Source organism: Lichenostomus cassidix, unplaced genomic scaffold, assembly GCF_008360975.1.
Source record: "Lichenostomus cassidix isolate B80296 unplaced genomic scaffold, HeHo_3.0 HiC_scaffold_43, whole genome shotgun sequence".
Taxonomy (NCBI): domain Eukaryota; kingdom Metazoa; phylum Chordata; class Aves; order Passeriformes; family Meliphagidae; genus Lichenostomus; species Lichenostomus cassidix.
In genome coordinates this window covers 2,437,737-2,459,950 of record NW_028147635.1, presented here as the reverse complement: position 1 = coordinate 2,459,950, position 22,214 = coordinate 2,437,737, and the positions used below count along the sequence as shown (strand labels likewise).

General features: G+C 56.8%; 2 protein-coding genes across 2 annotated transcripts in view; both read right to left on the bottom strand.

The window, feature by feature from the left end:
- Nucleotides 1-22,214, bottom strand: part of LOC146421150 (uncharacterized) — a 278,146-nt gene that overhangs the window by 142,235 nt on the left and 113,697 nt on the right. The window lies entirely within an intron of this gene.
- Nucleotides 6,242-15,080, bottom strand: LOC146421156 (maestro heat-like repeat-containing protein family member 6). Its single transcript, XM_085047670.1, has 16 exons — nucleotides 14,477-15,080; nucleotides 14,088-14,152; nucleotides 13,825-13,941; nucleotides 13,493-13,641; nucleotides 13,068-13,215; nucleotides 12,636-12,823; nucleotides 12,409-12,546; nucleotides 12,043-12,157; nucleotides 11,750-11,887; nucleotides 11,365-11,541; nucleotides 11,076-11,231; nucleotides 10,818-10,919; nucleotides 10,329-10,431; nucleotides 9,992-10,048; nucleotides 9,548-9,701; nucleotides 6,242-6,344 (listed from the first exon to the last, which is right to left on the bottom strand). Exons 1-16 carry the CDS (start codon nucleotides 14,595-14,597, stop codon nucleotides 6,242-6,244), a joined length of 2,031 nt encoding a protein of 676 aa, XP_084903796.1. The 5' UTR covers nucleotides 14,598-15,080.

The following is a 22,214-nucleotide window of genomic DNA, read 5'->3' as shown; positions in this document are numbered from 1 at the left end:
TTATTAATGTTACACCCTAAAAATTGTTACCTGCTGTGTAATTGTTTCTTCTGGTGGCATCAAGAAATGATGGATGATCTTGGAGGTCTTTTCCAACCTAAATAATTTCCTTCATCACCTTGTCACAACAACCAAAGCTGAGGTAAAATAAAGAAATTAAACAAGGAGATCTAAAGCTGCACTGTTTTACTGCGGATTTGGGGGTGAATGTGGGGTTGAAAGGAATATCCATGAGGATTTGGATGTTCTGGGGCTGCCCAGGCTGGGGGACAGGACAACAGTCTCATAGTTGTGCTGGCAGAATGTGTCCACCTGAGCCCATCTGTTGTTCAGCAATTCCGGTTTTCTGTCGCAGTGCCTGGCCTGGGTCTCCCCATGTGGGGTGTGCCCCCCAAAGTGCCCAAATCACTGCTGAAGTGCCTGAGCTGCTCCCAGCTGTGGATGTTCCTGTCCACCAGCCTCTCCTGGTCAGTGCCATGGGGGGTTGGAGGGGGTTTAGATAATCCTGGGGGAATTGGGAGGGGCTTTTGTGGCTTTTGGGGGCATTTGTGGTGCAGAGAGGGAGTTTGGCAGGCTCTGTGAGAGAAGTTTGGGGTCCTGGCTGGGCTGTGTGGCTTGGAGAGAATTTGGGTGGGTGTAGGGGGAGATGGGAATGGGGTTATGGTGGCTCTTGGGCCCATTGATATTGCAGGGAGTGGTTTGGGAGCATCTTAGGAGGAGGTCTTGGGTGGTTTGAGGGGCCTGGGAGTGGCTGTGGGGCTGGGAGGGGGTTTTTGAGTGGTCATGACAAACCCAGATCCCCAAAGCTGCCACCATACCCCACCCCCCAAGGAGCTGCTGGGGTTTGGGGGCTCCATGTTGGAGTTCATCCTCCTGGCTCTGCGGGAGAAGGTGAAGGGTGTCCCCAGGGGTCATGTGTGTCCCTGAGAGCATGTGTGACACCCCACGCCAGTGTCACCCCCTTTTCCCTCCCCACAGGGCTCCTGACCCAGCTCCTGCTCCCCCAGGAGGGAATTTGGGGAGGGGGCAGAGGGGGTGCACAGCCCCCACCGGGGGATGACCCTGAGCCAGCGCCCTGTGTTTAGCACCAACCTGGGCTTGGGGCTGCAGGAGGAAGAGGCCGATGGGAAGCAGATCCTGCAGGTGGGACAGTGCTTGGGGTCAGGGCAAGGTCCTGCCCTGCACACCTGGCTCAGGTGTGACACTGCCCCGGGAAGGGAGTGGGACATTCCCATCCCCACGGATCAGGGCTGTGAGCAGCACTTGGAGCACAGAAATGGAAATACTGGGAGGAACTGGGAGCACCCTGAGGGTGTGAATTATCCCCACCACCACCTTTCCAGGGCAGCCCTGGATCTGAGAAATGCTCGTTAGGCCTCAGCCTTGGCCAACAGCCCCTGGGCTCAGCTCCTCTGCAGCTGATCACAAACACTGTCTGCTCCCAGGCACTGCTGCTGTCCAACCAGCTCCTGCTTTCTTTAGGAGCAGCCTTGGGAACTGTTTTTCTCCCCTCAATGGCACAACATCCCTGTTCTCACAGTGTCCAAGAAAGCTGTTGATGCGAAGTGCAGCCAGGATGGAACATTGCTGTGACTAAAGCCCATCTCTTGGGGCCCTATCAACAGGGCTCCAAAAGGAGCCCCTTGGAGCTCTCCTGGAGCAGTGAGCTCCCTCTGAGTGGGGCCTCTCTGAGCCGGGAACTCTCCCGTTTGCTGCACTCAGGGCATCCCCGAACAACGAGGGACCCTGGGCCGATCTCCCCACTCCTCCAGGCTCAACCCTTCGCCTGCTGGGGAGATGCAAAAGCATCCGCAGTGAGCATTTCCCTGCCCTCCAGGGCAATTTCTGACAGCTCCCTGGCACTGCCTCTGTCTGTCTGTGTGCACACACGTGTGCCTGTGCTCTGGAAATGGGGGAGAAATGCTGCTCTGGGAGGTGTTGAAGTGCCTTGGATATCTGAGTGAGTTAGGCCTGTAAGTGAGGTTCAGTCATAAGGTATGAGCTTTTAGGCCATATTCTTTTTATCCTTGCCCTCACAGTCCTTTAGGCACACATACACACAAACACACACACACACACACACACACACACTGAGGGACAGTTCTCAGTTCGTTTCTGGTTTGATTGACTGGATTTTCTTTGGTTCTCTTGTTGCTTTTTTCCCTTGGTGTGCCTGAACTGCGCAGTCAGGTGCAGAGTGACTCTTGCAAAGGAACTTTGTTATGCTGTTGCTTAGTATTAAATCTGGCTTTTGCTGATCCCTTGCTGGGGATTTTTTAAGTGCTATCAAGCCCTCGTTCGTAAGAGGGTGAAGGAGCCCTGGGCCAGGCTCTCACCCTGGGGGACACAGGGACGCTGCCAGGGTGGTTGGTCCCTGTCCCCCTGTCCCACCCCCCAGGGCCCTGTCCCACCCCCCAGGGCCCTGTCCCCCCGTCCCTGTGTTAGGCTCTGGGGGTCGATCTCATGGAACATCCTCTGTGGGAGGCTGTGGCACTGGGGGGCAGGGGGGACCTGGGGGGACAGGGGACCCTGCTGTGCACGAGCAGCGTTGGACTTGTCTGGGGGAACTGTGAGGGGGGCTGGGGCAGAGTGACCTCTTCAGTGACCTCTCACAGCCCCCTTGGATGTCACAGAGCCATTCTGTGATTTCACAGCCCATTCTGTGATGTCACAGTTCATGCTGTGATGTCAAACAATCTGCCCTCGGGTGTCACACCACTATTCTGAGACATCACAGCCTGCACTGTGATGTCACCACCCATCTGGGATGTCGCCCAGCAACCCTGTGATGTCACAACCCACTCTGTGATTTCACAGCCTTCTATGTGACATCACGCAGCCTGCTCCATGATGTCACAAAGCCACACTCTGATGTCACATCCTGCTCTGTGATGTCAGACAGACCACCCTCTACAATGGCAGTCTGCTCTGCGACTGCACAGACCTCTTTGTGATGTCTCAACCTACTCTGTGTCACAGCCGGCTTTATGATGTCACATCACTACCATGTGACATTACATCCTGCCCAGTCTATGATATCACAGCCAGCTGTGTGACATCTCAACCCACTTTTTGATGTCACAGGAATCTGTGACCTCACAGCCAACCTGGGATGTCATACAGCCACACTGTGATTTCACAGCCTTCTCTATGATGTCACACAGTCCTCTCTATGATGCCATAGCTTCTCCATGACCTCGCATAACCAACTCTGTGATGTCACACAGCTCCTTTCTGACATCACAGCTGGTCTGTGGCTCTCTGACACAGCCCCAGAGGTGCCCATGGCTATGACACAGCCCCCTCTGGGCCATGGCACAGCCCCTGCCAATGCTGAGCACCTGTGAGCTCTGGTGTGCCCTGCTCGTGTCCCTGAGATGGCCTGGCAGTGCCCCAGCCCTGCTGGGCTGTGCACAGGAGCTGCTCCTGGGCAGAGCTGTCTCTCTGCAGCGCTGCCGCTTGCCAGGAGCTCCTCTGTGCCAGAAGCCCAGCCCAGCTCAGCAGCACAGCAACTGCACAGCAACTTGAATGACCCTCGTGGGGCTTTGGTGCTCAGGCTCTGAACATCAGTCCCTGAGAGGGAGTTGCAGAAACCTCTCAAGTATTCAAAGGCAGAATTGAACTCCAAAGTTCCTGATACCATAAATGGGTCCCACTGAGGGACACAACTGAGAAATTGTCCCCATGGCCCAGTTGGAGTAGGAAAGTGGAGACAGGGATGACAGGTGGGGACAAAGAGAAGCCAACTCTTTGCGCCCTTGGGAACAGCACTGTCTCTGCTACCAAGGGCTGTGAGGAAACACCTTGTCCTGAGGCACTGGGCCCTCCTGGCACAGCCCCAGCGAGGCTGGGCACTGTCACCCCCTTGTCCTGCCCTCAACATCCCCACCCCACATCCCAATGGCCTCGAGGATCTGATGGAAGGAGTCCTGGGGAGCCTTTGGCAGGAATGGCCCTGGGGGGCTTCTTAGTGCTCCCAGAGACTGCAGGTTTTTCAAAGGACTTTGGGGTTTGCTTTTGCCTTGGAGTCTCTGAGAGCTTTGTGCAATCATGGCCTTCAATTATCTGCTCTAATTAGTCCCTTGATAGGCTTTGTCAGAAATGACACTCAGTGGGGCTCATTAATGCTTCAAGGTACTTCAGTTTTTTAAAGACATTTTTCCATTCTCCTTTTAACACTGAGTGTCTGGGAGGTTTGTGCAATCATGGCCTCCAGTTGTCTCCTCCAAGAACTCCACAAGGAGGCTGTGTCGGGGATAGACCTCATTAGGACCCATTAATTCTTTGAAATACTTTGAGTTTGTCCTCTGACTTTGACTCCTGGAAAGGTTTGTGCAATCTGCTCTCAGACCCTGAGGCTCAAGGGCTCAGCACCAAATCCTGAGCTCCTTAGGGGCTCCTTAGGATCAAGCAAATCCTAACAAACCATGGCCCTGCCTTGCTTTCCCTCCAGTCTAGTGCAGTTCATTAGGAAGTTTCTTTTCTATATTTATGGAGAAATATTTCGAAGAACTTCTAATAAATCCACATTCCTATTTAAAAGGGTGTATTTTTCCGTTTAGAGAAGAGGTGAATGCAGCATTCAGTGATTGATATTGATCCAGGGTGTCTCCTAAGGAGGTCTGGCCTGGTCAGAGAAGTTGTCCCTTGAGGTCTGACACAGTGTGGTCACCCTTGCTCCCCATTCCCAAACCCCATCCTGTCTCTCCTCACTTACTTGTAGACTGCTTTCCTTGGGGAACTGGCTGCACACAGGCAAACAGAGGTTTTCCCTTTTTTTTTTTTTTTTGTAAGCAGTTTATATCTCCACTTTAAACAGACAGCCTCCTCCAGTGCGTCCCAAGTCCAAGCCGTCACCAAGGAGGCTCCCCTTCACCAAGGTTGAACCATGCAAGGAATGTTTTAGACCTTTGGACTCCTTGGTTCCACAAGGCCTTTCTGTGTCCCAATGATCCCTTGGTTCCATGAGGTTCCATAGTGTCCCAATGGATATTTGGTTCCATAGGGCCCCACAGTGTCATAATGCTCTTTTTGAGTCCATGAGGCCTTGCTCTGTCACATGAACTTTTGGTTCCATGAGGTTCTGTATTCTCAGCAGTGGCCTCCTTAGCTCCAAAGTGACACCATGGACCCTTGGTTCCATGAAGCTCTGCTGTGTAACAAGGCTCTCCTGGATTCCATGAGGAATACAAAAGCTTTGCATAAATAATGAGGAAGACCATGGCCTCCTTGGATCTGCACTGTCACAATGGACAGTTGGTTCCATGAGGTCCCATACTGTCACAATGGATATTTGGTTCCACAGGGTGCCACAGTGTCACCATGGTCTCCTTGGTTCCACAAGGCCCTGCAGTGTCACAGTGGCCCCCAGGTTCCATGAGGCTCCACAGTGTCACAAGGGTTTCCTTGGATCCATGTGCCCCAAAGTGTCACAGTGGTCTCCCTCCTGCAGCAACCAGCAGCCAAACCCACTACCAGGGCCAAATGCCTGGGAAGAAGGAGAAACGGAGGCACTTTTGGAGTGATGGTTTTTGTCTTGCCAGGTCACAGTGACATGGGATGTGGCCCTGCTGTCCTGGAGATGGCTGAACACAGCCTGCCCATGGGAAGGGGGAAAAGACAACAACCTCTGTCCATGGAACTACAGCAGCAGAGAGGTCAGGCCCCAGAATGTTGGGTCTTTCAGCAGGCTCTGCTCTCCTGGGGGCTGATCTTCCCAGGCAGGCTCTAAAAGCAGAATAAAACAGCAGCGCAAGGCACAGCACAAAGGAAGCACCGGGCTGATCCCATTAAAAGTGCCCTGCAGGGACATTTCACGGCTGACCCTCAGCAGCCCGGGCTGCAAACAAAGCCCGCTCGGGCCGAGCACAAGATCCCCACAGAGCCCTGAGCAACAGCTGGAGCCCAGCAGGGCCTTGGAGGAGGCAGGGCGAGCCCCGGGCCGGGTTCCAAAGGGGCTGCGGGGCTGGGGGCGATGGCGCCGAGTGCCCTGCCCGTGTGTGCCCTGGGCTCTGCGGCGCCACGGGGACACAGCCCGGGGCCGGGGCTCGGTCCTGCTGCCCCCAGGGCGCTGCCGAGGGCTCCCCGCCCGCCGGGGCCGGGGCGGCGCTGAGGGAGCGGCGCCGCCATTGCTGCCGCCATTGCTCAGGGGCGCTGAGGGGAGCGCGGCTCCCGCCAGCCCTGCTCGGCTGTGAGGGGAGAGAGAGAATAAGGAGAGAGAGAATAAAGACAGACTTTGCTGCTAAAGAAAGTCCGTGCAGTTCCGCATGCCTTCGGACACCGGCCCGAATGGCTGTGCTCGGTGTGTGAACATCGCCACTCGGCTGCCCCAGAGCAGAAATCCCCTGGGGAGATAACCGGGACCGGTCGTGTGAGATGGGACGCCAAACACTCGGGGTTTGGTGTCTTTGGGATAAAGAAACTATTTTTTTAGTCTGTTTGGAGTAGAAATATTCTTCTGATTGCATTAGTCTGTTGTACATGGGGTTCAAAAGGCATAATAAATATTAAAAAGGAATTATTATATATAACTGTGTTTAAAAAGGCATTAACACTTAGGAGTAACATGTCGTCTGACAAAAGATTCAATAAGAAAAATGCTTTACTATAAAAATCTTTCTTCTGCAGTTTTATCAGTGGTTGTTCTTGGATTTTAAACTTCTATATTTTTTGTTTCCTCTGATTTGCTTTATTTTGCAAACATGTAATTAAAAGGAGCAACATCTGGAATAAATGAGCAATTGGATACAAAGCTTCAGAATAAATGTGGAAGTACCAGAGAATTCATATGCTTTAGACATGTGTGTACATGTGTGTGCATAAAAGCGTCCCTCCTTTTCAAGACTGCATTACAGCACAGAAGTAGTAAAATCAGATTTACTCCTGTTTTCACAAGATTCCCATAAATCTACACCAAAGTGCAGTGAGTGATAGAAGACAGGTCAAGTGTGGTTCTAGGTAATCTATTTTTACTCAAATTTCCTGAGTCCTTACACTGCTTTGAAGTGCCAGCCTGCAGGTGTGACACACCTGATGTCCCTGGAGTCTCTGCTCGGGGCTGGAGCCCTGCAGGGCATCTCCACCTACAACAAATCCTTTTCACACTGCCTGAGTCTCCTTTGGTATGGTAAAGAAGGAGATGAGAATGCCTGCCTTCTCTCAGGGCTGCATAAGCCATCAAATTTCCCTCCTGGTGTTCCCAAAGAGAGGAATGTTGGCCCATGGACCCTCTGCTATTGGATATTGGGCAAGGGAGGAGGGAGACACTTGGTTGTCCCTGCAGAGAGAAGAAATGGATGAACATGCAATCCCAAATCCTGATTTGGCATTTCTTTGTCATCCTTCAGTGATTCCTGTTTGGTTTTGGAAAGCAAAGAGGAGGAGAGGGTCTAGAAAAGGAAGAATCCTGCTGTACTCCCTGACAGGAGGTTGTAGCCAGGTGGGGTTGGGCTCTGCTCCCAGACATGAAGTGACAGGACAAGAGGAAAGGGCCTCAAGCTGTGCCAGAGGAGGTTCAGGTTGGCCAGGAAAGGGTAGTCAGGTCTTGGAAGTGTCAGGAAAATTAATCCACAAACACCAGAGGTTTATGTCCAAAAAGGAGACAGAGGAGTCCTGTAACTTTATTCATTAATAAAGGGAGAGGTCATGGGCATTTCCCATGGGGTCTCTCAAATTGCTAGAGGACACAGCCTCTTTTTATCCTGATTTCCTGATCACAGTTCCCTCTCTTTCCCCACTGACTGAGGTACTCGAGAGGTACAGACTTCCCTAATTGCCTAATACACATCCTATTCTAAGATACATTCCCCCAGCTGCCTTGTTTTTCTTGTGTCTCTGTTCTTTTAGTTAAATTCAGGGATTTAAGACAGTCTTGTTAAAGTCTTGGGTAAGTCAACCAGAGGAATTCCTATGGAATTCCTTCCCATTGTTTCTTCTCTCTCTCAGTATCTGGCTTTATCTATCAGCAGGCCCAGTTTGTTTATAAAGACACTTCCTTCTCATTCCTTTCAGTAAGAAATATATACAATTAATACATTGAAATATGAATTGAATACTAATAAAAAAGCATAAATTACATTATTTTTAAAATATATTTTGGGATGTCAGTCCTGGGTGGGCAATGTCAGACATGGTGAGGTTGGGGATGAGGAGCAGGTTGTCCAAACAGGGTCAGCCCACAAGAGATTCATTCTTCTACATGCCCAGACCTCCTAAGGAGACATTCAGCATCAAGATCATTTGGGGAATGCTTCTATCACCTTTTCATTGAACTGAAAAATAAAAAAATACTCATTTGATTAAAGATAAAATTCATGAGGTGCACTTTGAAATCTCCCTCCATAACAGCACTCCAAACAGACTCCAATGAGCTGCACAAGCCCCAGCCCTGCTTTCAGGGAGGTCGCCCAGCACAAAGCCAGCCATGGCACCCTGAAGGTGCCCACTGCACTCTCTAGTATCCATGCCCCAGGAATGCCAGGAATGCCCTTGGCCCAGAGGGCTTTGCTCATGGCCCCTCTCGGGCTCAAAGCTGCTGCTCTTCTTGCTCATTCTTGCCTAAAGCCACAGAGCTCAGCCTCCCCCCACCAACAGGACAAAGGTTCAGTAGCCAGGCAGTGGAGCGCATGGCCTAAGGCTGAGGGGCTGGGGCCCAGTCTGGAGGACAGGGAGGGCACACGCCCAGCCCCACAACTCCTGGGCCCACAGCTCTGAAAGGCCAGGACCAGGGATACATGCCTGATTTGGGGGTCCCTCCAGCCATCTGCTGAGGGAGATGCCTTGGGGAAGCACCGGAGCAGCTGGGTGGCAGGAACAAAGCAGCTGCCTGGGGGCTGCTTAGGGCCTCTGACCCCCAGTTCCTCAGGGCTTCCCAGCACCCCATCCCCTCAGGGGCCTCCTGTCCCCAACCCCTCACACATCCCCCTCCTGCCTTCCCACTGCCTTGTCCCATCAGGGTCTCCACAGCACCTCATCCCTTCCCAGCCTCCCACCGCCCTGTCCCCTCAGGGTCTGCCCCAGCCCGGCCATCCTGCCTGGCAGCGGCACAGCCCCGCTGGAGCTCCAGAGGAGCCGCAGCAAGAGGCACCTCGGAGCCCTCGGCAATCCAGCCGGCAGCACACGGGCAGGACACAGCTGGTGCTTCCTGGCTGGCAGAGGGCTTGTGGCCATCTCCAGGCACAGTCTCGCAGGGATCCCCACAGCTCCAGCCTCTGCCCACCTGCTCTGGCGCAAGCGTTAAGGCTTCAGCAGAACCACCAAAGGCCAAGGGGCTTCTGGCCACTTTCCCTTCCACACTGCACACCCAGGCAACCTGCTGAGCACAAGCACCCTTTTTCCCCTCTTCCTCTATGTCCTGCCGACACTGGGTACTGAAAGAAAGATCCTGGGAGTCTGTGTATTAGAACACATTCTATATTTACATACTAAAACCCAAAGAAAATGCTTAAAGAAAAGAATAGTTCCCCGGAGGCTCAGGTGACCCCAGCAGATGGAGCAGATAAATCAGCTCTCCACAAAGCTCCAGCAGCACAGGCAGCAACAGCCCCACAGACGAGGCCGTGTCTGCCATGCCGTGTGGAGTCGATCGCGCAGCTTCCGGAACATGGAGAAGGGAGATCCCTCTAGTGCTCTCATTATGTAGAGTGTCTGCAGAGCCAGGTTTGAGACGGCAGGGCTGATGTCATTTGTCATGTGTTCAAGGGCTGAAACAGAGAGGAAGAGAGCCACGGTCAGAGCCTGGATCTGCAGGGACCCAAGGAGACCCTCTTGCCCAGGCAATCCCAGCCAACTCTTGCCATGGCCAGGAGGGAGCAGGGACCAAGGAGATCAGCCAGAAGGTGCTGGCCACGAATCCCCCGCGTGCCCCTGAAATCTCCCTGTGCTCTGCCCAGGACGCCCCTCGTCCACACAGGGAGCAGGGCCCTCCGCAGCCGGGGCAGGGATTGCAGCTCCCCCTGAAAAGCCCTGCTGACGCCTCGCTGCCCTCACTCACCTAGGCAGACGAACCGGAACTGTCCTGACTGCCCCCTCAAGCGCCGCCCGGCCATCCCTGGGAGCACAGAGCCTGTCACAGCCCCAGCGGCACAGCTCCCCCACAGCGGCGCCGCCAGCCCTGTGGCCGCACGGCCTCCTGCGCCGGCAGGGCTCAGCCCGGGCCCTTGCCGCATCCTGCCGCCCGAGGAAGGGCAGGGCTGCGAGAGGAGGGCGGCAGCAGCCCCGAGGGCAGGCGGGGCTGCACAGTCCCGGGCCGGATGGCGCTGGCGGGGCAGCAGGCGGGGCTGGGGCCGAGCTGCGGCGGGGCGGGGAGGGAGCCCGGGCTCGTGGCTCACCGAGGAACCTGATGGCTGCCTCTCGCAGGGGCTCCTGTGGGCTGTCCAGGTACGGCACGGCCTGGTGCAGGTGCTTGACCCTTCGGCTCAAGTCCTCTGCCAGCTGGAGAGAGAGAGCGCCAGGAGGGAATGTTTGGTGTGAGCTCTGTCCCTTGGCCGGGCTCTCCCTGCAGCCAGCCCTGGCCTCCCCTGCTCGCACAGCCCAGAGGTGCGGCCAGCAGCCGCTGGTGCTGGGCTTTGGAGGGGGCAGAGGGCCGGGTGCTGCCCGGGGAGCCTCTGTGCCACCCCACTGCACAGCCCAGCTGGGCTGGAGCTCCATCGGCACCTGGCTCAGGGCCAGAGCAGCCTGGAGAGGAGCCCACATGGCCTCTGGGTGCAGCAGTGGGCAGGGGCACAGCTGCCAGCCCCTCGCACTGAGCACTGTGGTCAGGGGCCTTCTCCAGGCTGAGGCTTCCAGGCCATCCTTTGGGGCTTCCAGGCTCTTCTTACCAGGCACTCACTGAACTGCCACAGCTCCTTCTTCTTCACCAGCTTCTTCATATCATTCCTCTTCAGGAACTCGGTCGCACAAAGCAGTGTTGACCAAGAGACCTGGAGAGCAGCAGAGACACAGAGATGGCATCACAGCGCAGGGCACAGGACCAGTGTCTGTGTGCCCAGGCTAGGAGGCTGCAGCCCGCAAGACACCAGGGCAGGAGGCAGCTGAGCCCCCTTGAAGGGAGACACCAGCAGCCCCTCAGTCCTTACCTCTGCCACTTCCTGGTTCTCATCATGGCAGTGGAAGAAGAGTGGGAGCAGGCTCTGACGCACAGCTAACTTGAAAGGCTTTTTCCCCTCTTCCGCTAAAAAATTCATGATTTCTTGAAAGAGGATCATGGAAAGAAGCTGCACATGGCTATGTTCCTGTATGAAAGGAAGAAAAAAAGACTTCAACGTTGGCAGCTCCAAGCACACCTGGGCACAGGCCTGAAAATCCACAGGGCACAAAGTGTCCGGGCAGCACCCAGTGCCCGTGGCTGGAGGCAAAGAGCCTTACATTGTCAAAGAGTGGCAGGAGTGCCTCAGCCAGCTGCAGGGCAAGGGGGCTGGGTATCAGCCTGTCCTTGTCCAAGACTGTAAGGCTGAGTACAGTGAGTGTCATTGCAACCATGTCTCCATCTGTGTCCCACAGGAGCTTCATGAGGTTTTCAGTCAGGCTCCACATTCTTCTGGCCTGTGCAGAACACAAGTCTGTGAAACCCCAGCCTGCTGCCGCAGGGCCCAGAGGCCAAAGGCCTGTCCCGAAGCACTCGAGCAGCTGAAGCAGGAGGCAGGAGAGCTGGGAGCAGCTGCCTCAGCTCCTGAAGCCCAGCCAAGCCCAAGTGGCTGTGTTCTCCAGCCCCACGCTGCCAGCATGGCTTGCGCCACTGTCCGCTTCTCACCATTGAGGGATCGTCAGTGAGCTGGAGGAGGGCCCTGAGAACCTGGCAACGCCTCTCCCTGCAATCATTCTGCAGGTTCTTTGCCATGATCTCCAGGATGCTGTCACTGCATTCACCCAAGTCCAGGCACTCCAGGATCTGAAAGACACAAGGCAATGACGGGGTGCCGGCTGGCAGGAGCCATACAGGGCTGGGCCCAGGCAGCAGCATGGGGCATGGCTCAGTCCCAGGCAGCCAAGAGGACAGAAAGCTGGGAGGCAGCTGAATGAGGCAGCGCTGGCCTTCAGGCTTACCTCCACAAGGAACACCAGGGCGGGAAGATCCCAGGGTGACTCCTCCCTGCTGAGCAGCCTGAGGAGGTGCAGTGCAATACCAGAACACAAGGGTGTGGATGCACTGCACATCTCGCTGGAGGTGGGAAAAGGAACCAAGACCCTGAGGTGGGAGGGCAAACCTCTGCCAGGCCTGACTCACACAGGTCTGGTCTTTCCCCACCACCCTGCGAGCAGACATGGGAGGCAGCTGCTCCTGGGCCTTTTCCAGTCTGCTCGGCCGCCGCTCACTGACAAGGCCCTCTGGCCCATGGCCACGGGGACTGTGAGGGGCACACCGGGCACAGGGCAGGAATGCCAGGGGCAATGGGGAGAAGCGGTTTTCACCTGGCCAGCACACCCACGGCATAGTGCTGGGTGTCAGCACAGAGCAGTGTGTCCCAGCCACACTTAGTTTCCATTGCCACCACCACATGCTCACACTGGAGAAGGCAGAGCAGGGCCTTCAAGGTCTGCACAGCAAACCTGTGTGCAGAGCAAAGCCCAGGTCACGCTGGCAGCACTGGTTCCTGCCCTGGGGACATGGGAGGGACAGGAGGACTGGCATGGAGCACCTGTTGGGGTTGGTGGCAAGGCCGTGTTGCTGCTGGCATTCCTTCCAGAAGGTATCGACCTCCTCTGGCATATCCGATGTGCTGAAGAGCACTTGGAAGAGCAGGTGCACAAAGAGGCAGGGGAAATACACAGTCACTGTATGTGGGCAGCAGGGCACCTGGAGAATCTTCCAGATCACCACAGTTGCCTGCAAAGGACAAACCACCCTGAGACAGCGCTCAGTGACGAGGTGTCCATGGGGCAGGGCCCGAGTGTGGGAGGGAGAGGCCAGGGGAGATGCAGGGGGAGCACCGGGCCTGGTGCCCCTGAACTGCCCTTAGCCCAGGTTTTAGCCCAGTGCCTGAGGCAGGGAGATGCAGTGAGGGGAGGAGGATGGAGAGCTGCTGGAGAGGCGGCCTGGGGGTGAGCAAAGGCCAGTTCCAGGAACTCACAGCCAGGGCAAAGACAGGTGTGTTGTCCCCATCAGAGGTGCACGTGCTGTGCTCTGGCCAGCTCCCCAGCACATCGACAAGTGTCAGCAGCACTGGCTCTGCAGTCCTGCTCAAGGACATGATCATCCTCCACATGGTCATAGCAGCTCTGTGGGATCAACGCTCTGTGTCAAGTGAGTCTTGGCCACCAGCCCTGCCTCTGCCCACTGCCACTCACTGGCAGCACCCAGGCAGCCCACCCCTGTGGGGACAGGATCCTGAGGGGCAGGGAGGGAGCATGGCAGCAGGCTTGGGGGCTGACATGCCAGGGCTGGGAAATGGAGCCAGAGGGCCCTGGAACTCTCCATTTGTCAGACACCTGGGACAGGCTCCATAGGGTAATGGACTGGGGGGCCCTGAGCTCTCTGGGCAGGTGGGCTCTGTACCTGTCACACGACGGGGCCACGTGCAGGAGAGTTATCACCACATCAGCGGGGTGTGCCTTGGTCAGTTCCAGAAGGGCCATTTCCAGATTGTGCTCACCAGACTCATTGGACACGAGCCACTGGTGGATGTACCTCACCATGGCTGGCACCTGGAGAAGGCCCGGGGAGAGTTGGAAAGCTGCCAGAGGGAGTAATGTCCCCAGCTTCTCCAGAGAAGTGCTTCCCTTGCCACCACACTGGGATGGCCTCAAAGGCTTCAAGGGACCAGTGGACGTGGCTGGGGAGGCCAAGAAATTCCTGGGGGGCTCCAGCCCTGGCCACAGGCTGCTTACTTGCTCTGGAATGGAGACACCCTTCTGCACAAGCAAATCCAGCATGGCAGCACTGGGGTCGGCACTGTTGACAGCAGAGTTTGCCATGGACTCAGTGCCCATGTCGCTGGTCTCTTCCTGCCAAATGCATTTGATGAGTTTGCAAGTCATGGGCAGAAGAATGAAGGGCAGGAAGAGAGGGATGTTCCACAGAGTGCTCCAAGTGCAGTGCTCGGCTGAGCAGGGACAGCAGGCCCAGCCCAGGTGGGGATGGCTGCAGCTACCTGCGCTGTTCTGCGGAAGAGGCCACGGGCAGCATCCTGCTCTCGTGTCTGGTCCACGCCTGCATCTGGCAAAGAGCAAGCACAGCCAGAGCTGAGGGGCTGCAGGAGAGGCCGGAGAGCACAGGCCAGCCCTGCACTGCCCAGGCAGGGACAGCCCCGGGATGCCCAGGGGATGGAGCACAGCTGTAGGGGGGGTGGCAGCCCTGGCCCTTCTTCCGTCTTGCCCATGGGCATGTCCCCAGCAGATGGGACAGGATGGGATGGGATGGGATGGGATGGGATGGGATGGGATGGGATGGGATGGGATGGGATGGGATAGGATGGGGCCAGGCTGGCAGGCAGGCTGGCTGCAGGTACCAGCCCTATGGCCCAACTCTGCATCAACTCACCCTCCTGCATCCGCGACAACTGTTCCACCTCTCCAGGCTGTTGTGCTGGGGCAGCGCCAGGGCCTTCTTCCTCCTCCTTCACCCAGGCCAGCTTGGGCACACTTGGGGGTCTCTGCTCCATGTCACTGACTGGATTTAAGGCTACTTGCAGGAGGGATGCCTCAAGAAAGCTCTGAGTCAGCACGTCCTGCAGTCGAGCCTTGAAGGCACCTGCAAGGGAAAAGTCTTGGGAAGGCTACAGGACAGCAAGTCCTGCACTCTGGTCTCAAGGGCTCCTGCCAAAAGGACAGGAGACTCCTTGACAAGGATTGTGGTCAGCAAGTTCCACGGTCTGGCCTTGAGGGCACTGGCTGCGGGGATAGGAGATGCCTCGGAAGAGCTCCGGGCACCAAGTCCCGCAGTCTGCCCTCGAGGGCACCTGCAGAAGAGAAGCCTCGGGAAGGCCACTGGTCACCAAGTCCTGTGGTCTGTCCACGAGGTCACCTGCAGGAGAAACGCCTCGGAAAAGCTCTGGGTCAGAAAGGAACAAGTGTGCTGTGTGGGGGCTCCTCACGACACCGCTCTGTCCCGTCCTGTCCCGTCGCGTGCTCTGAGCACAGTGGCGTGGCTGCGTCGTTGCACCTATGTCATGACGTGTCACAAAGGGCCCTTGGACACCCTGTCCCGGTTCCATCCCATGGTGACCATGCTGCACTGTGTCACAAAGGGCCCTTGCACATGCTGCCCCCTGCCCTGGGGCTGCCCCCAGCCCGCCCAAAGTGGCCCAGGTTGGAAGGAATCTGTTGCCCCAAGCATCTAAGGCAGCCCAACAGGAACCTTAGGAATGGCTCAGACAAGAAGCAAATGCTCCCCTGCTCTGCGGGCTCAGGGCAGCAGAAGGAGTCCCCACAGCGGGAAGGACACAGGTCCGTGCACAGAAGCTGTCACAGCCTCCTTGGAACAAGTCCCAGCTGCTGGCCATCCTAAACACAGGGGTGTGACACACACAAGGAACGTGTGGGCCAGGGCACCAATGCTGCTCTGACCCCTGGGGCCCGGGGAGCACTGCAGTCAGCAGGTGTGGCAGAGTCCCTGCCAAACCAGACCTGCCCCCCCCCAGCCCTGGCAGCGCTGGTGCCTGTCTGCTGCCCCAGAGACCTGTGCTCCCGGGGGGCATCTCTGCCAGAGGGCAGCCAAAGCCAACATGCATTGGTGTCTGTGCTCCTTCATGCAGGTGGCTGTTGGCAGGAGCACCTGCAGCAACTGGTCGCAATGCTTGGTATCTGTCAGATGATGTTGTGCCTTCCTGGAATGATTCTTTTTCGTGGAAGGGATTAGCAGTAGCACAAGAACACCATCAGCTGCTGATGTTCACAGGACAGAGAAATTCCACAGAGACATTGTGAAGTTTCCTTGGACTTTCCTGACTGTCTTTCTTGCACTCAGGAAAAAAAAGAATCGGCCCAGCCCCTGGTATTCAGTGCTCCACTTGCTGCGTGTCTAGCTGTGGCAGCTCCTGTCCAAACACAACTGGGTGCCTGCTGAGCATGGCAAGGGACAGCCACACACAGGGAGGTTCCCCAGGGAATGTCAAGGGAGTCACCTGGGGAAGTGCAGGGGGTAGGAATAACTGTGGGAGGAAAAGCTGTTGTGTGTCTCTGATGATGGTGCCAGCACCCTGAAGGAGCAGCCCAGGGAAGTGCTGGAAGCAGACATGTCCTGCCCCTTTCTGCTGTCAGATGGACACGGGACAGACTTGTTGCCACAGGTCCACAAGACTAGATGCAGGAAAAGTGCAGAGCCATGCACTGCTGGTAGGGAATGGCCTCCAGCAAGAGCAAAGCAGGATCCTCTAGCAGCAAAGCCTGTGCCTGTGAAGCAGACCATCTCCTCAGCAGACACTGGCTCTGCGGTACCAGAGCTCTGTGTCAGGAGGGTCTTGGCTGCAGCACTGTGGCCTGGACAGCCGCAGAGGCCCAGGCTGGCTGCCAGCCCTGCCTCTGCCCACTGCCCCTTGCTGGCAGCACCCAGTGGCCATGCCCCAGCAGGGCCCCCTTGCCCTCCTTGTCCCCAGCCAGTCCAGCCTGGGCACCTCAGCAGTGTCCCCACCTTCCCTCCCTCCCACTGAGGCTCAGCCTCAAGGCTTCTGCCACAGGCATGGCAGGTACCTCGGGGAAATGCCAAGCAGCTGGCTGGGCTGTCAGGAACAAGGAAGCTGCCTGGGGGCTGCTTAGGGCCTCTTGACACCAAATTCCTCAGGGCTTCCCAACACCCCAGCCCCTCAGGGGCCTCCTGTCCCCTTGTAGCCTCCTGCCACCCACCCCTCACACATCCCCCTCCTGCCTTCCCACTGCCTCGTCCCGTTCAGTGCCTGTGCAGCACCTCATCCCTTCCCAGGCTCCCACCGCCCTGTCCCCTCAGGGTCTGCCCCAGCCCGGCCATCCTGCCTGGCAGTGGCACAGCCCCGCTGGAGCTCCAGAGGAGCCGCAGCAAGAGGCACCTCGGAGCCCTCGGCAATCCAGCCAGCAGCACACGGGCAGGACACAGCTGGTGCTTCCTGGCTGGCAGAGGGCTTGTGGCCATCTCCAGGCACAGTCTCGCAGGGATCCCCACAGCTCCAGCCTCTGCCCACCTGCTCTGGTGCAAGCGTTAAGGCTTCAGCAGAACCACCAAAGGCCAAGGGGCTTCTGGCCACTTTCCGTTCCACACTGCACACCCGGGCAACCTGCTGAGCACAAGCACCCTTTTTCCCCCTCTTCCCCTCCGCCCTGCAGACACTGGGTACCGAAAGAAAGATCCTGGGAGTCTGTGTATTAGAACACATTCTATATTTACATCCTAATACCCAAAGAAAATGCTTCAAGAAAAGAGGAGTTCCCCACGGGCTCAGGTGGCCCCAGCAGGCAGAGCAGACAGATCAGCTCTGTTCCTCCTGCAGCCCCAAGCCCAGGTTGGTGCTAAACAAAGGGCACTGGCTCAGGGTCATCCCCCGGCGGGGGCTGTGCACCCCCTCTGCCCCCTCCCCAAATTCCCTCCCAGGGAAGCAGGAGCTGGGTCAGGAGCCCTGTGGGGAGGGAAAAGGAGGTGACACTGGGATGGGGGGGTCACACATGCTCTAGGGGACACACATGACCCCTGGGGATTCCCCCTCACCTTCCCCTGTAGCACCAGGAGGATGAACCCTAACATGGAGCCCCTGAACCTTGGCAGCATCTTGTGGGGCAGTGTGTGGTGGCAGCTTTGGGGGTCTGGGGGATCACAACTGCCTCAAACCCCCTCCCAGCCCCCTAGCCACTCCCAGACCTTTCAAACCACCCCACAGCTTCTCCTAGGATCCCCCCAAACCACTCCCTGCAATATAAATGGCCCTAAGAGCCACCAAAACCCTTTCCATCTTCCCCAAGACCCACCCAAATTCACTCCAAACCACACAGCCTGCCCAGGACCCCAAAACTTCCTCAAGAACTCTGCCAATCCCCCTCACAGTACCACAAGAGGTCCCAAGAGCCACAAAAGTCTCTCCCAATCCCCTCAGAATCCCCTAAACCCCCTCCCAGCCCCCATGACACTGTCCAGGAGAGGTTGGTGGACAGGATCATCCACAGCTGGGAGCAGCTTGGGCACTTCAGCAGTGATTTGGGCACTTTGGGGGGCACACCCCACATGGGGAGACCCAGGCCATGGACTGGGACAGACAAGCAGAATTCCTGGAGAACAGATGGGCTCAACTGGACATATTATGCTGGCACAACTATGAGATCATGGTCCTATCCCCCAGCCTGGGCAGCCCCAGAACACCCAAATCTTCCTGAATATCCCCCTAAACCCCAAAGTCACCCACAAATCCCAGGAAAATGGTGCAGCTTTAGATCTTTTTGTTTCATTTCTTTCATTTTACCCCAATTTTGGTTGTTTTGAGAGGATGAAGAAGGAAATTATTTAGGTTAGAAAATACATCCAGGATCATCCAGAGTTGCTTGATGCCACCAGAAGAAACAATTGGACACAGCACGTGACATTTTTTAGGGGATGTACCATTATTAAATCAGCTCTTCCCAATGAATTTCCGATGTCGATCTGAGTCCCAATGAAAGTTCCTGCCCCTGTGTTTGTCCAGGTGGCTGCAGGGAATCAGGAGGACGTGAAATCCACCAGCCAGGTGTCTTCCCAGCATGGGTCACTGGGAGTGAGGGTCACAAGGGTCTTCCCAATGTGTGTCATCCAGTTGGTGGATGAAGCTGAAGCAGTGCATGAAGCTCTTCCTGCACTGAAGGCACTCGCAGGGCTTCCCTTACCGGTGACTCCGCCGGTGTTGGGTCAAGTGAGAGCTCCTGGTGAAGCTCCTGCCACACTTGGGACACTCATAGGGCCTCTTCCCTGTGTGGATCCTCTGGTGGTAGATCAGGGAGGAGCTCTGGCTGAAGCTCATCCCACATTCCCCACACTCATATAGTCTCTCCCTGGTGTGGATGCACTGGTGGATGATGAGGGTGGAGTTGAGCGTGAAGCCCTTCTTGCACCCAGGGCAGTGGAAGGGCCTCTCCTCTGTGTGAATCCACAGATGACTGAGGAGTTCTGAGCTGGTTGGAAACCTCTTCCTACACTCAAAACACTCATAGGGCCTCTCCCCAGTGTGGATCTTCTGGTGGGTTACGAGGTGGGAGTTGTGCCTGAAGCCCTTCTTGCACCCAGGGCAGTTGAAGGGCCTCTCCTCTGTGTGAATCCACAGATGACTGAGGAGTTCTGAGCTGGTCTGAAACCTCTTCCCACACTCAAAACACTCATAGGGCCTCTCCCCAGTGTGGATCTTCTGGTGGGTTACGAGGTGGGAGTTGTGCCTGAAGCCCTTCTTGCACTCAGGGCAGTGGAAGGGCCTCTCCTCTGTGTGAATCTGCTGATGACTGAGGAGACTGGAGCTGGTCTGAAACCTCTTCCCACACTCGGGACACTCGTAGAGCCTCTCCCCGGTGTGGATCCTCTTGTGACAGATCAGCTGGGAGCTATTGCTGAAGCTCTTCCCACATTCCAAGCACTTGTGGGGCTTCTCTCCATCATGAACCTATTCATGGACAAACAGGTTCAGACAGGTCCGAACTCTGTCTGAAGCACTGGTTGCCTTCCTGGCACAGGGTGGGTCTTTGCTCCTCACAGTGCCCTGGGCTGGGTTTGCAGCCCCTCCTTGTGCAGCATCTCTGGGGCTTTTCCTGTCTGTTGAATTGCTGTCTCATGGAGCTCCTCAAAGTGGCATCTTCCATGAGGTTCTGCTGCAAGGATTTCTCCTCCCTGGTCTCCACCCTCAGCTCAGTGCCTGGATGAGGAAGGACAAGGGGAGGACTTGGGATTTGCCTCTGTGCCAGAGGGAAGGGGAAAGAGATCCCCACAATCCATCCCCAGCAGGACAGCATTGACAGCAGGGCTGTCCTCCAGCCAGGGGTGATGCTGGGCTGGGAGATGGAGGAGACGAGATGGGGAAAGGGGCAGTGACTTCCTCCTCACCTGCCTGGGGGACCTGGGGCATCTTCCTCTTCCTCACCGCCACCTTCTCCATTCAGCCAAGTTTTGGGAATTGGAAGTCCTCCTTTGGGTAAAAAACCAAATGTGTGAGTGCTTTGGGTTGGGGGTTCCTGTGGCCCAAGTCTATCTCTAGAAGTCACTGGGTGTTTGGTGTCCATAAAATCCTCCTAAAATCAGGAATGAGTTCAGAAAAAGCCTCCAAGGAGTTCCCCCTTTCCAGCCTCCTATCTTTGGGGTTCTGGGGTTCCCCCTTCTCAAAGATGCTGTGGGAGTGCCCAAAGCGCTCTGCCCTGGGGGGTCCCCAAAGCGGCCCCGCCCCGCGCGGCACTGGCAGCACCAGTCCGGAGCAGTGCGCAGCGCGGGCGGGCGGCATCAGCCGTGCCGGGCAGGGCCGGGCAATGCCCGCGGGGCTCCCCCCGCACTCGGCCCCCAGTTGCCGGAACAGCAAGGGGGCCCGGCCTGGGCGCCCCCCACCTCCCCCCTCCCCAAATTCCGCTCCGGGGGGCGCTGGGGGCGAGGGGGGGCGCAGGTGGGGTCCAGAGGTTCCGGAGCCACGTGTCCCCCAGCTGCCACCCCCGAAGGATCAGGGGTACCCCAAAACTCCCTCACAGCTGCCGGATACCCCGCAAGCCCCTAAGGAGTGGGGTCCCCCCGGCTTCATCACCCCCAACCTTTGGCTGCCTCATCCCAGGCCTCATCCCACCCATCCCCCTCCCCCAGACTTCATCCCACACCCCAATCCACATGCCACCCTTCGTGAGCCCATCCCATCCCATCCCATCCCATCCCATCCCATCCCATCCCATCCCATCTTTCCCGGCAGCCGGCACTGGGACCCCCGAAAAACTCGTGTCTAGGGGACTCCCCAGTATTCCCCCAAGGGGCATTTGCGACTCTCAATTGGAGTCCTGCAAGATCCAAACATCCGCCCCAGTCCCCTCCCCCCACCCCCGAAATGTACACAGAAAAACCCAACCCTCCCAGGAGCAACCAAAGATATCTGGGGCTCGGTGCTGGAGTCCTACAAGGTCCAAAAATCTTCCTCTCCCAAAAAGAAGCGCAGACACCGCCCAAGATATTTGGGCCGAGCTCCCCCTGCCCGCTCACCTGCGGGATGTCCCGGGGGGGGCGATGCTCCTGTGCCGAGGGTTGCAGACACAAAGAACAATAGACGCACGTGGTGATTCCTTCTCCTGCTTCTCGTGCTGCCCCTCCCCTCCCCTTCCTCTTCTTCCCCGCTCCTCCCACTTTATCCCTCCCCTTCCTCTCGCTCCCCCTCCTCCATCCCTCCTCCCCACCGGCTCTTCCTCCTCCTCTGTCTCTCCTCCTCCTCTCCTGTCCGCTCCTCCTCTTCCTTTTATTTCTGACTGCCATCCCGGCTTGTCTCACATCCCCCCTGGTCCATCCCGTGCTCAGCAGAGCATCCTGTGCTCTGTCAGCACTCTCTGCTCCTTCGGGAAGGATTTGGGATTTCTGCCAGGCACAGACACTGAACCTCACCCCAAACTGCCCCGGTGCCATTGCTGTCCTCTCGGCGCTGGGCAGCTGCTGTCCCAGGGGAAGCAGGGACACAAACGAAGCCAAGTGCAGCCAAGCTGCCCGCGCTGATCCAGACGAGCCCCAGGGACAAGGTCCTGCAGAGCCACACGGAGCCCTCGGCTCCTGGCTGGGAACGGCTTGTGTTGTGGCTGCCCCAGCGGCCAGAGCGAGTCCTGGAGCTCCCCAGCTCCTGCAGCAGGACCCAGGTTCCACCTGCTCTGCCAGGCCCTGCCCAGGGGCCAGCTGATCCACTGGCTCCATGCAAAGGGGGAAACACCCTGAGCTTTAAAGGCTGCTGCACTCTAAATCTCTGTTGGAGAAAGTTCTTCCTCTCTGGAAAGAGATCCCGAGATGAGGCTAAAGCAAAGTTTGTGGCTGGTGACAAATTTCCAATTGCAGAGAGAGCAGAGGAGGGACTGCAGGTGGAGGCTGGGAGCCTGGAAAGGAGGAAGGGGTGGGGAAGGTGTTTTGTCAGGGTTTGTTTTAGTTCTCCTTCTCATACTGCAATACTCATATTGCTTGGAAATCAATTCCATTCATTTCCCTAACTTATGTCTGTTGTGCCCCTGACAGTGACCAGTGAGTGACCTCTCCCTGCCCTTATCCCAGCCCACGAGCCTTTCCTCCTGGGTTCTGTGTCCCGCACCTGTGAGGAGAGTGACAGAGCAGCTTTGGTGGCACCAGGCACCCGGCCAGGGCCAGATCA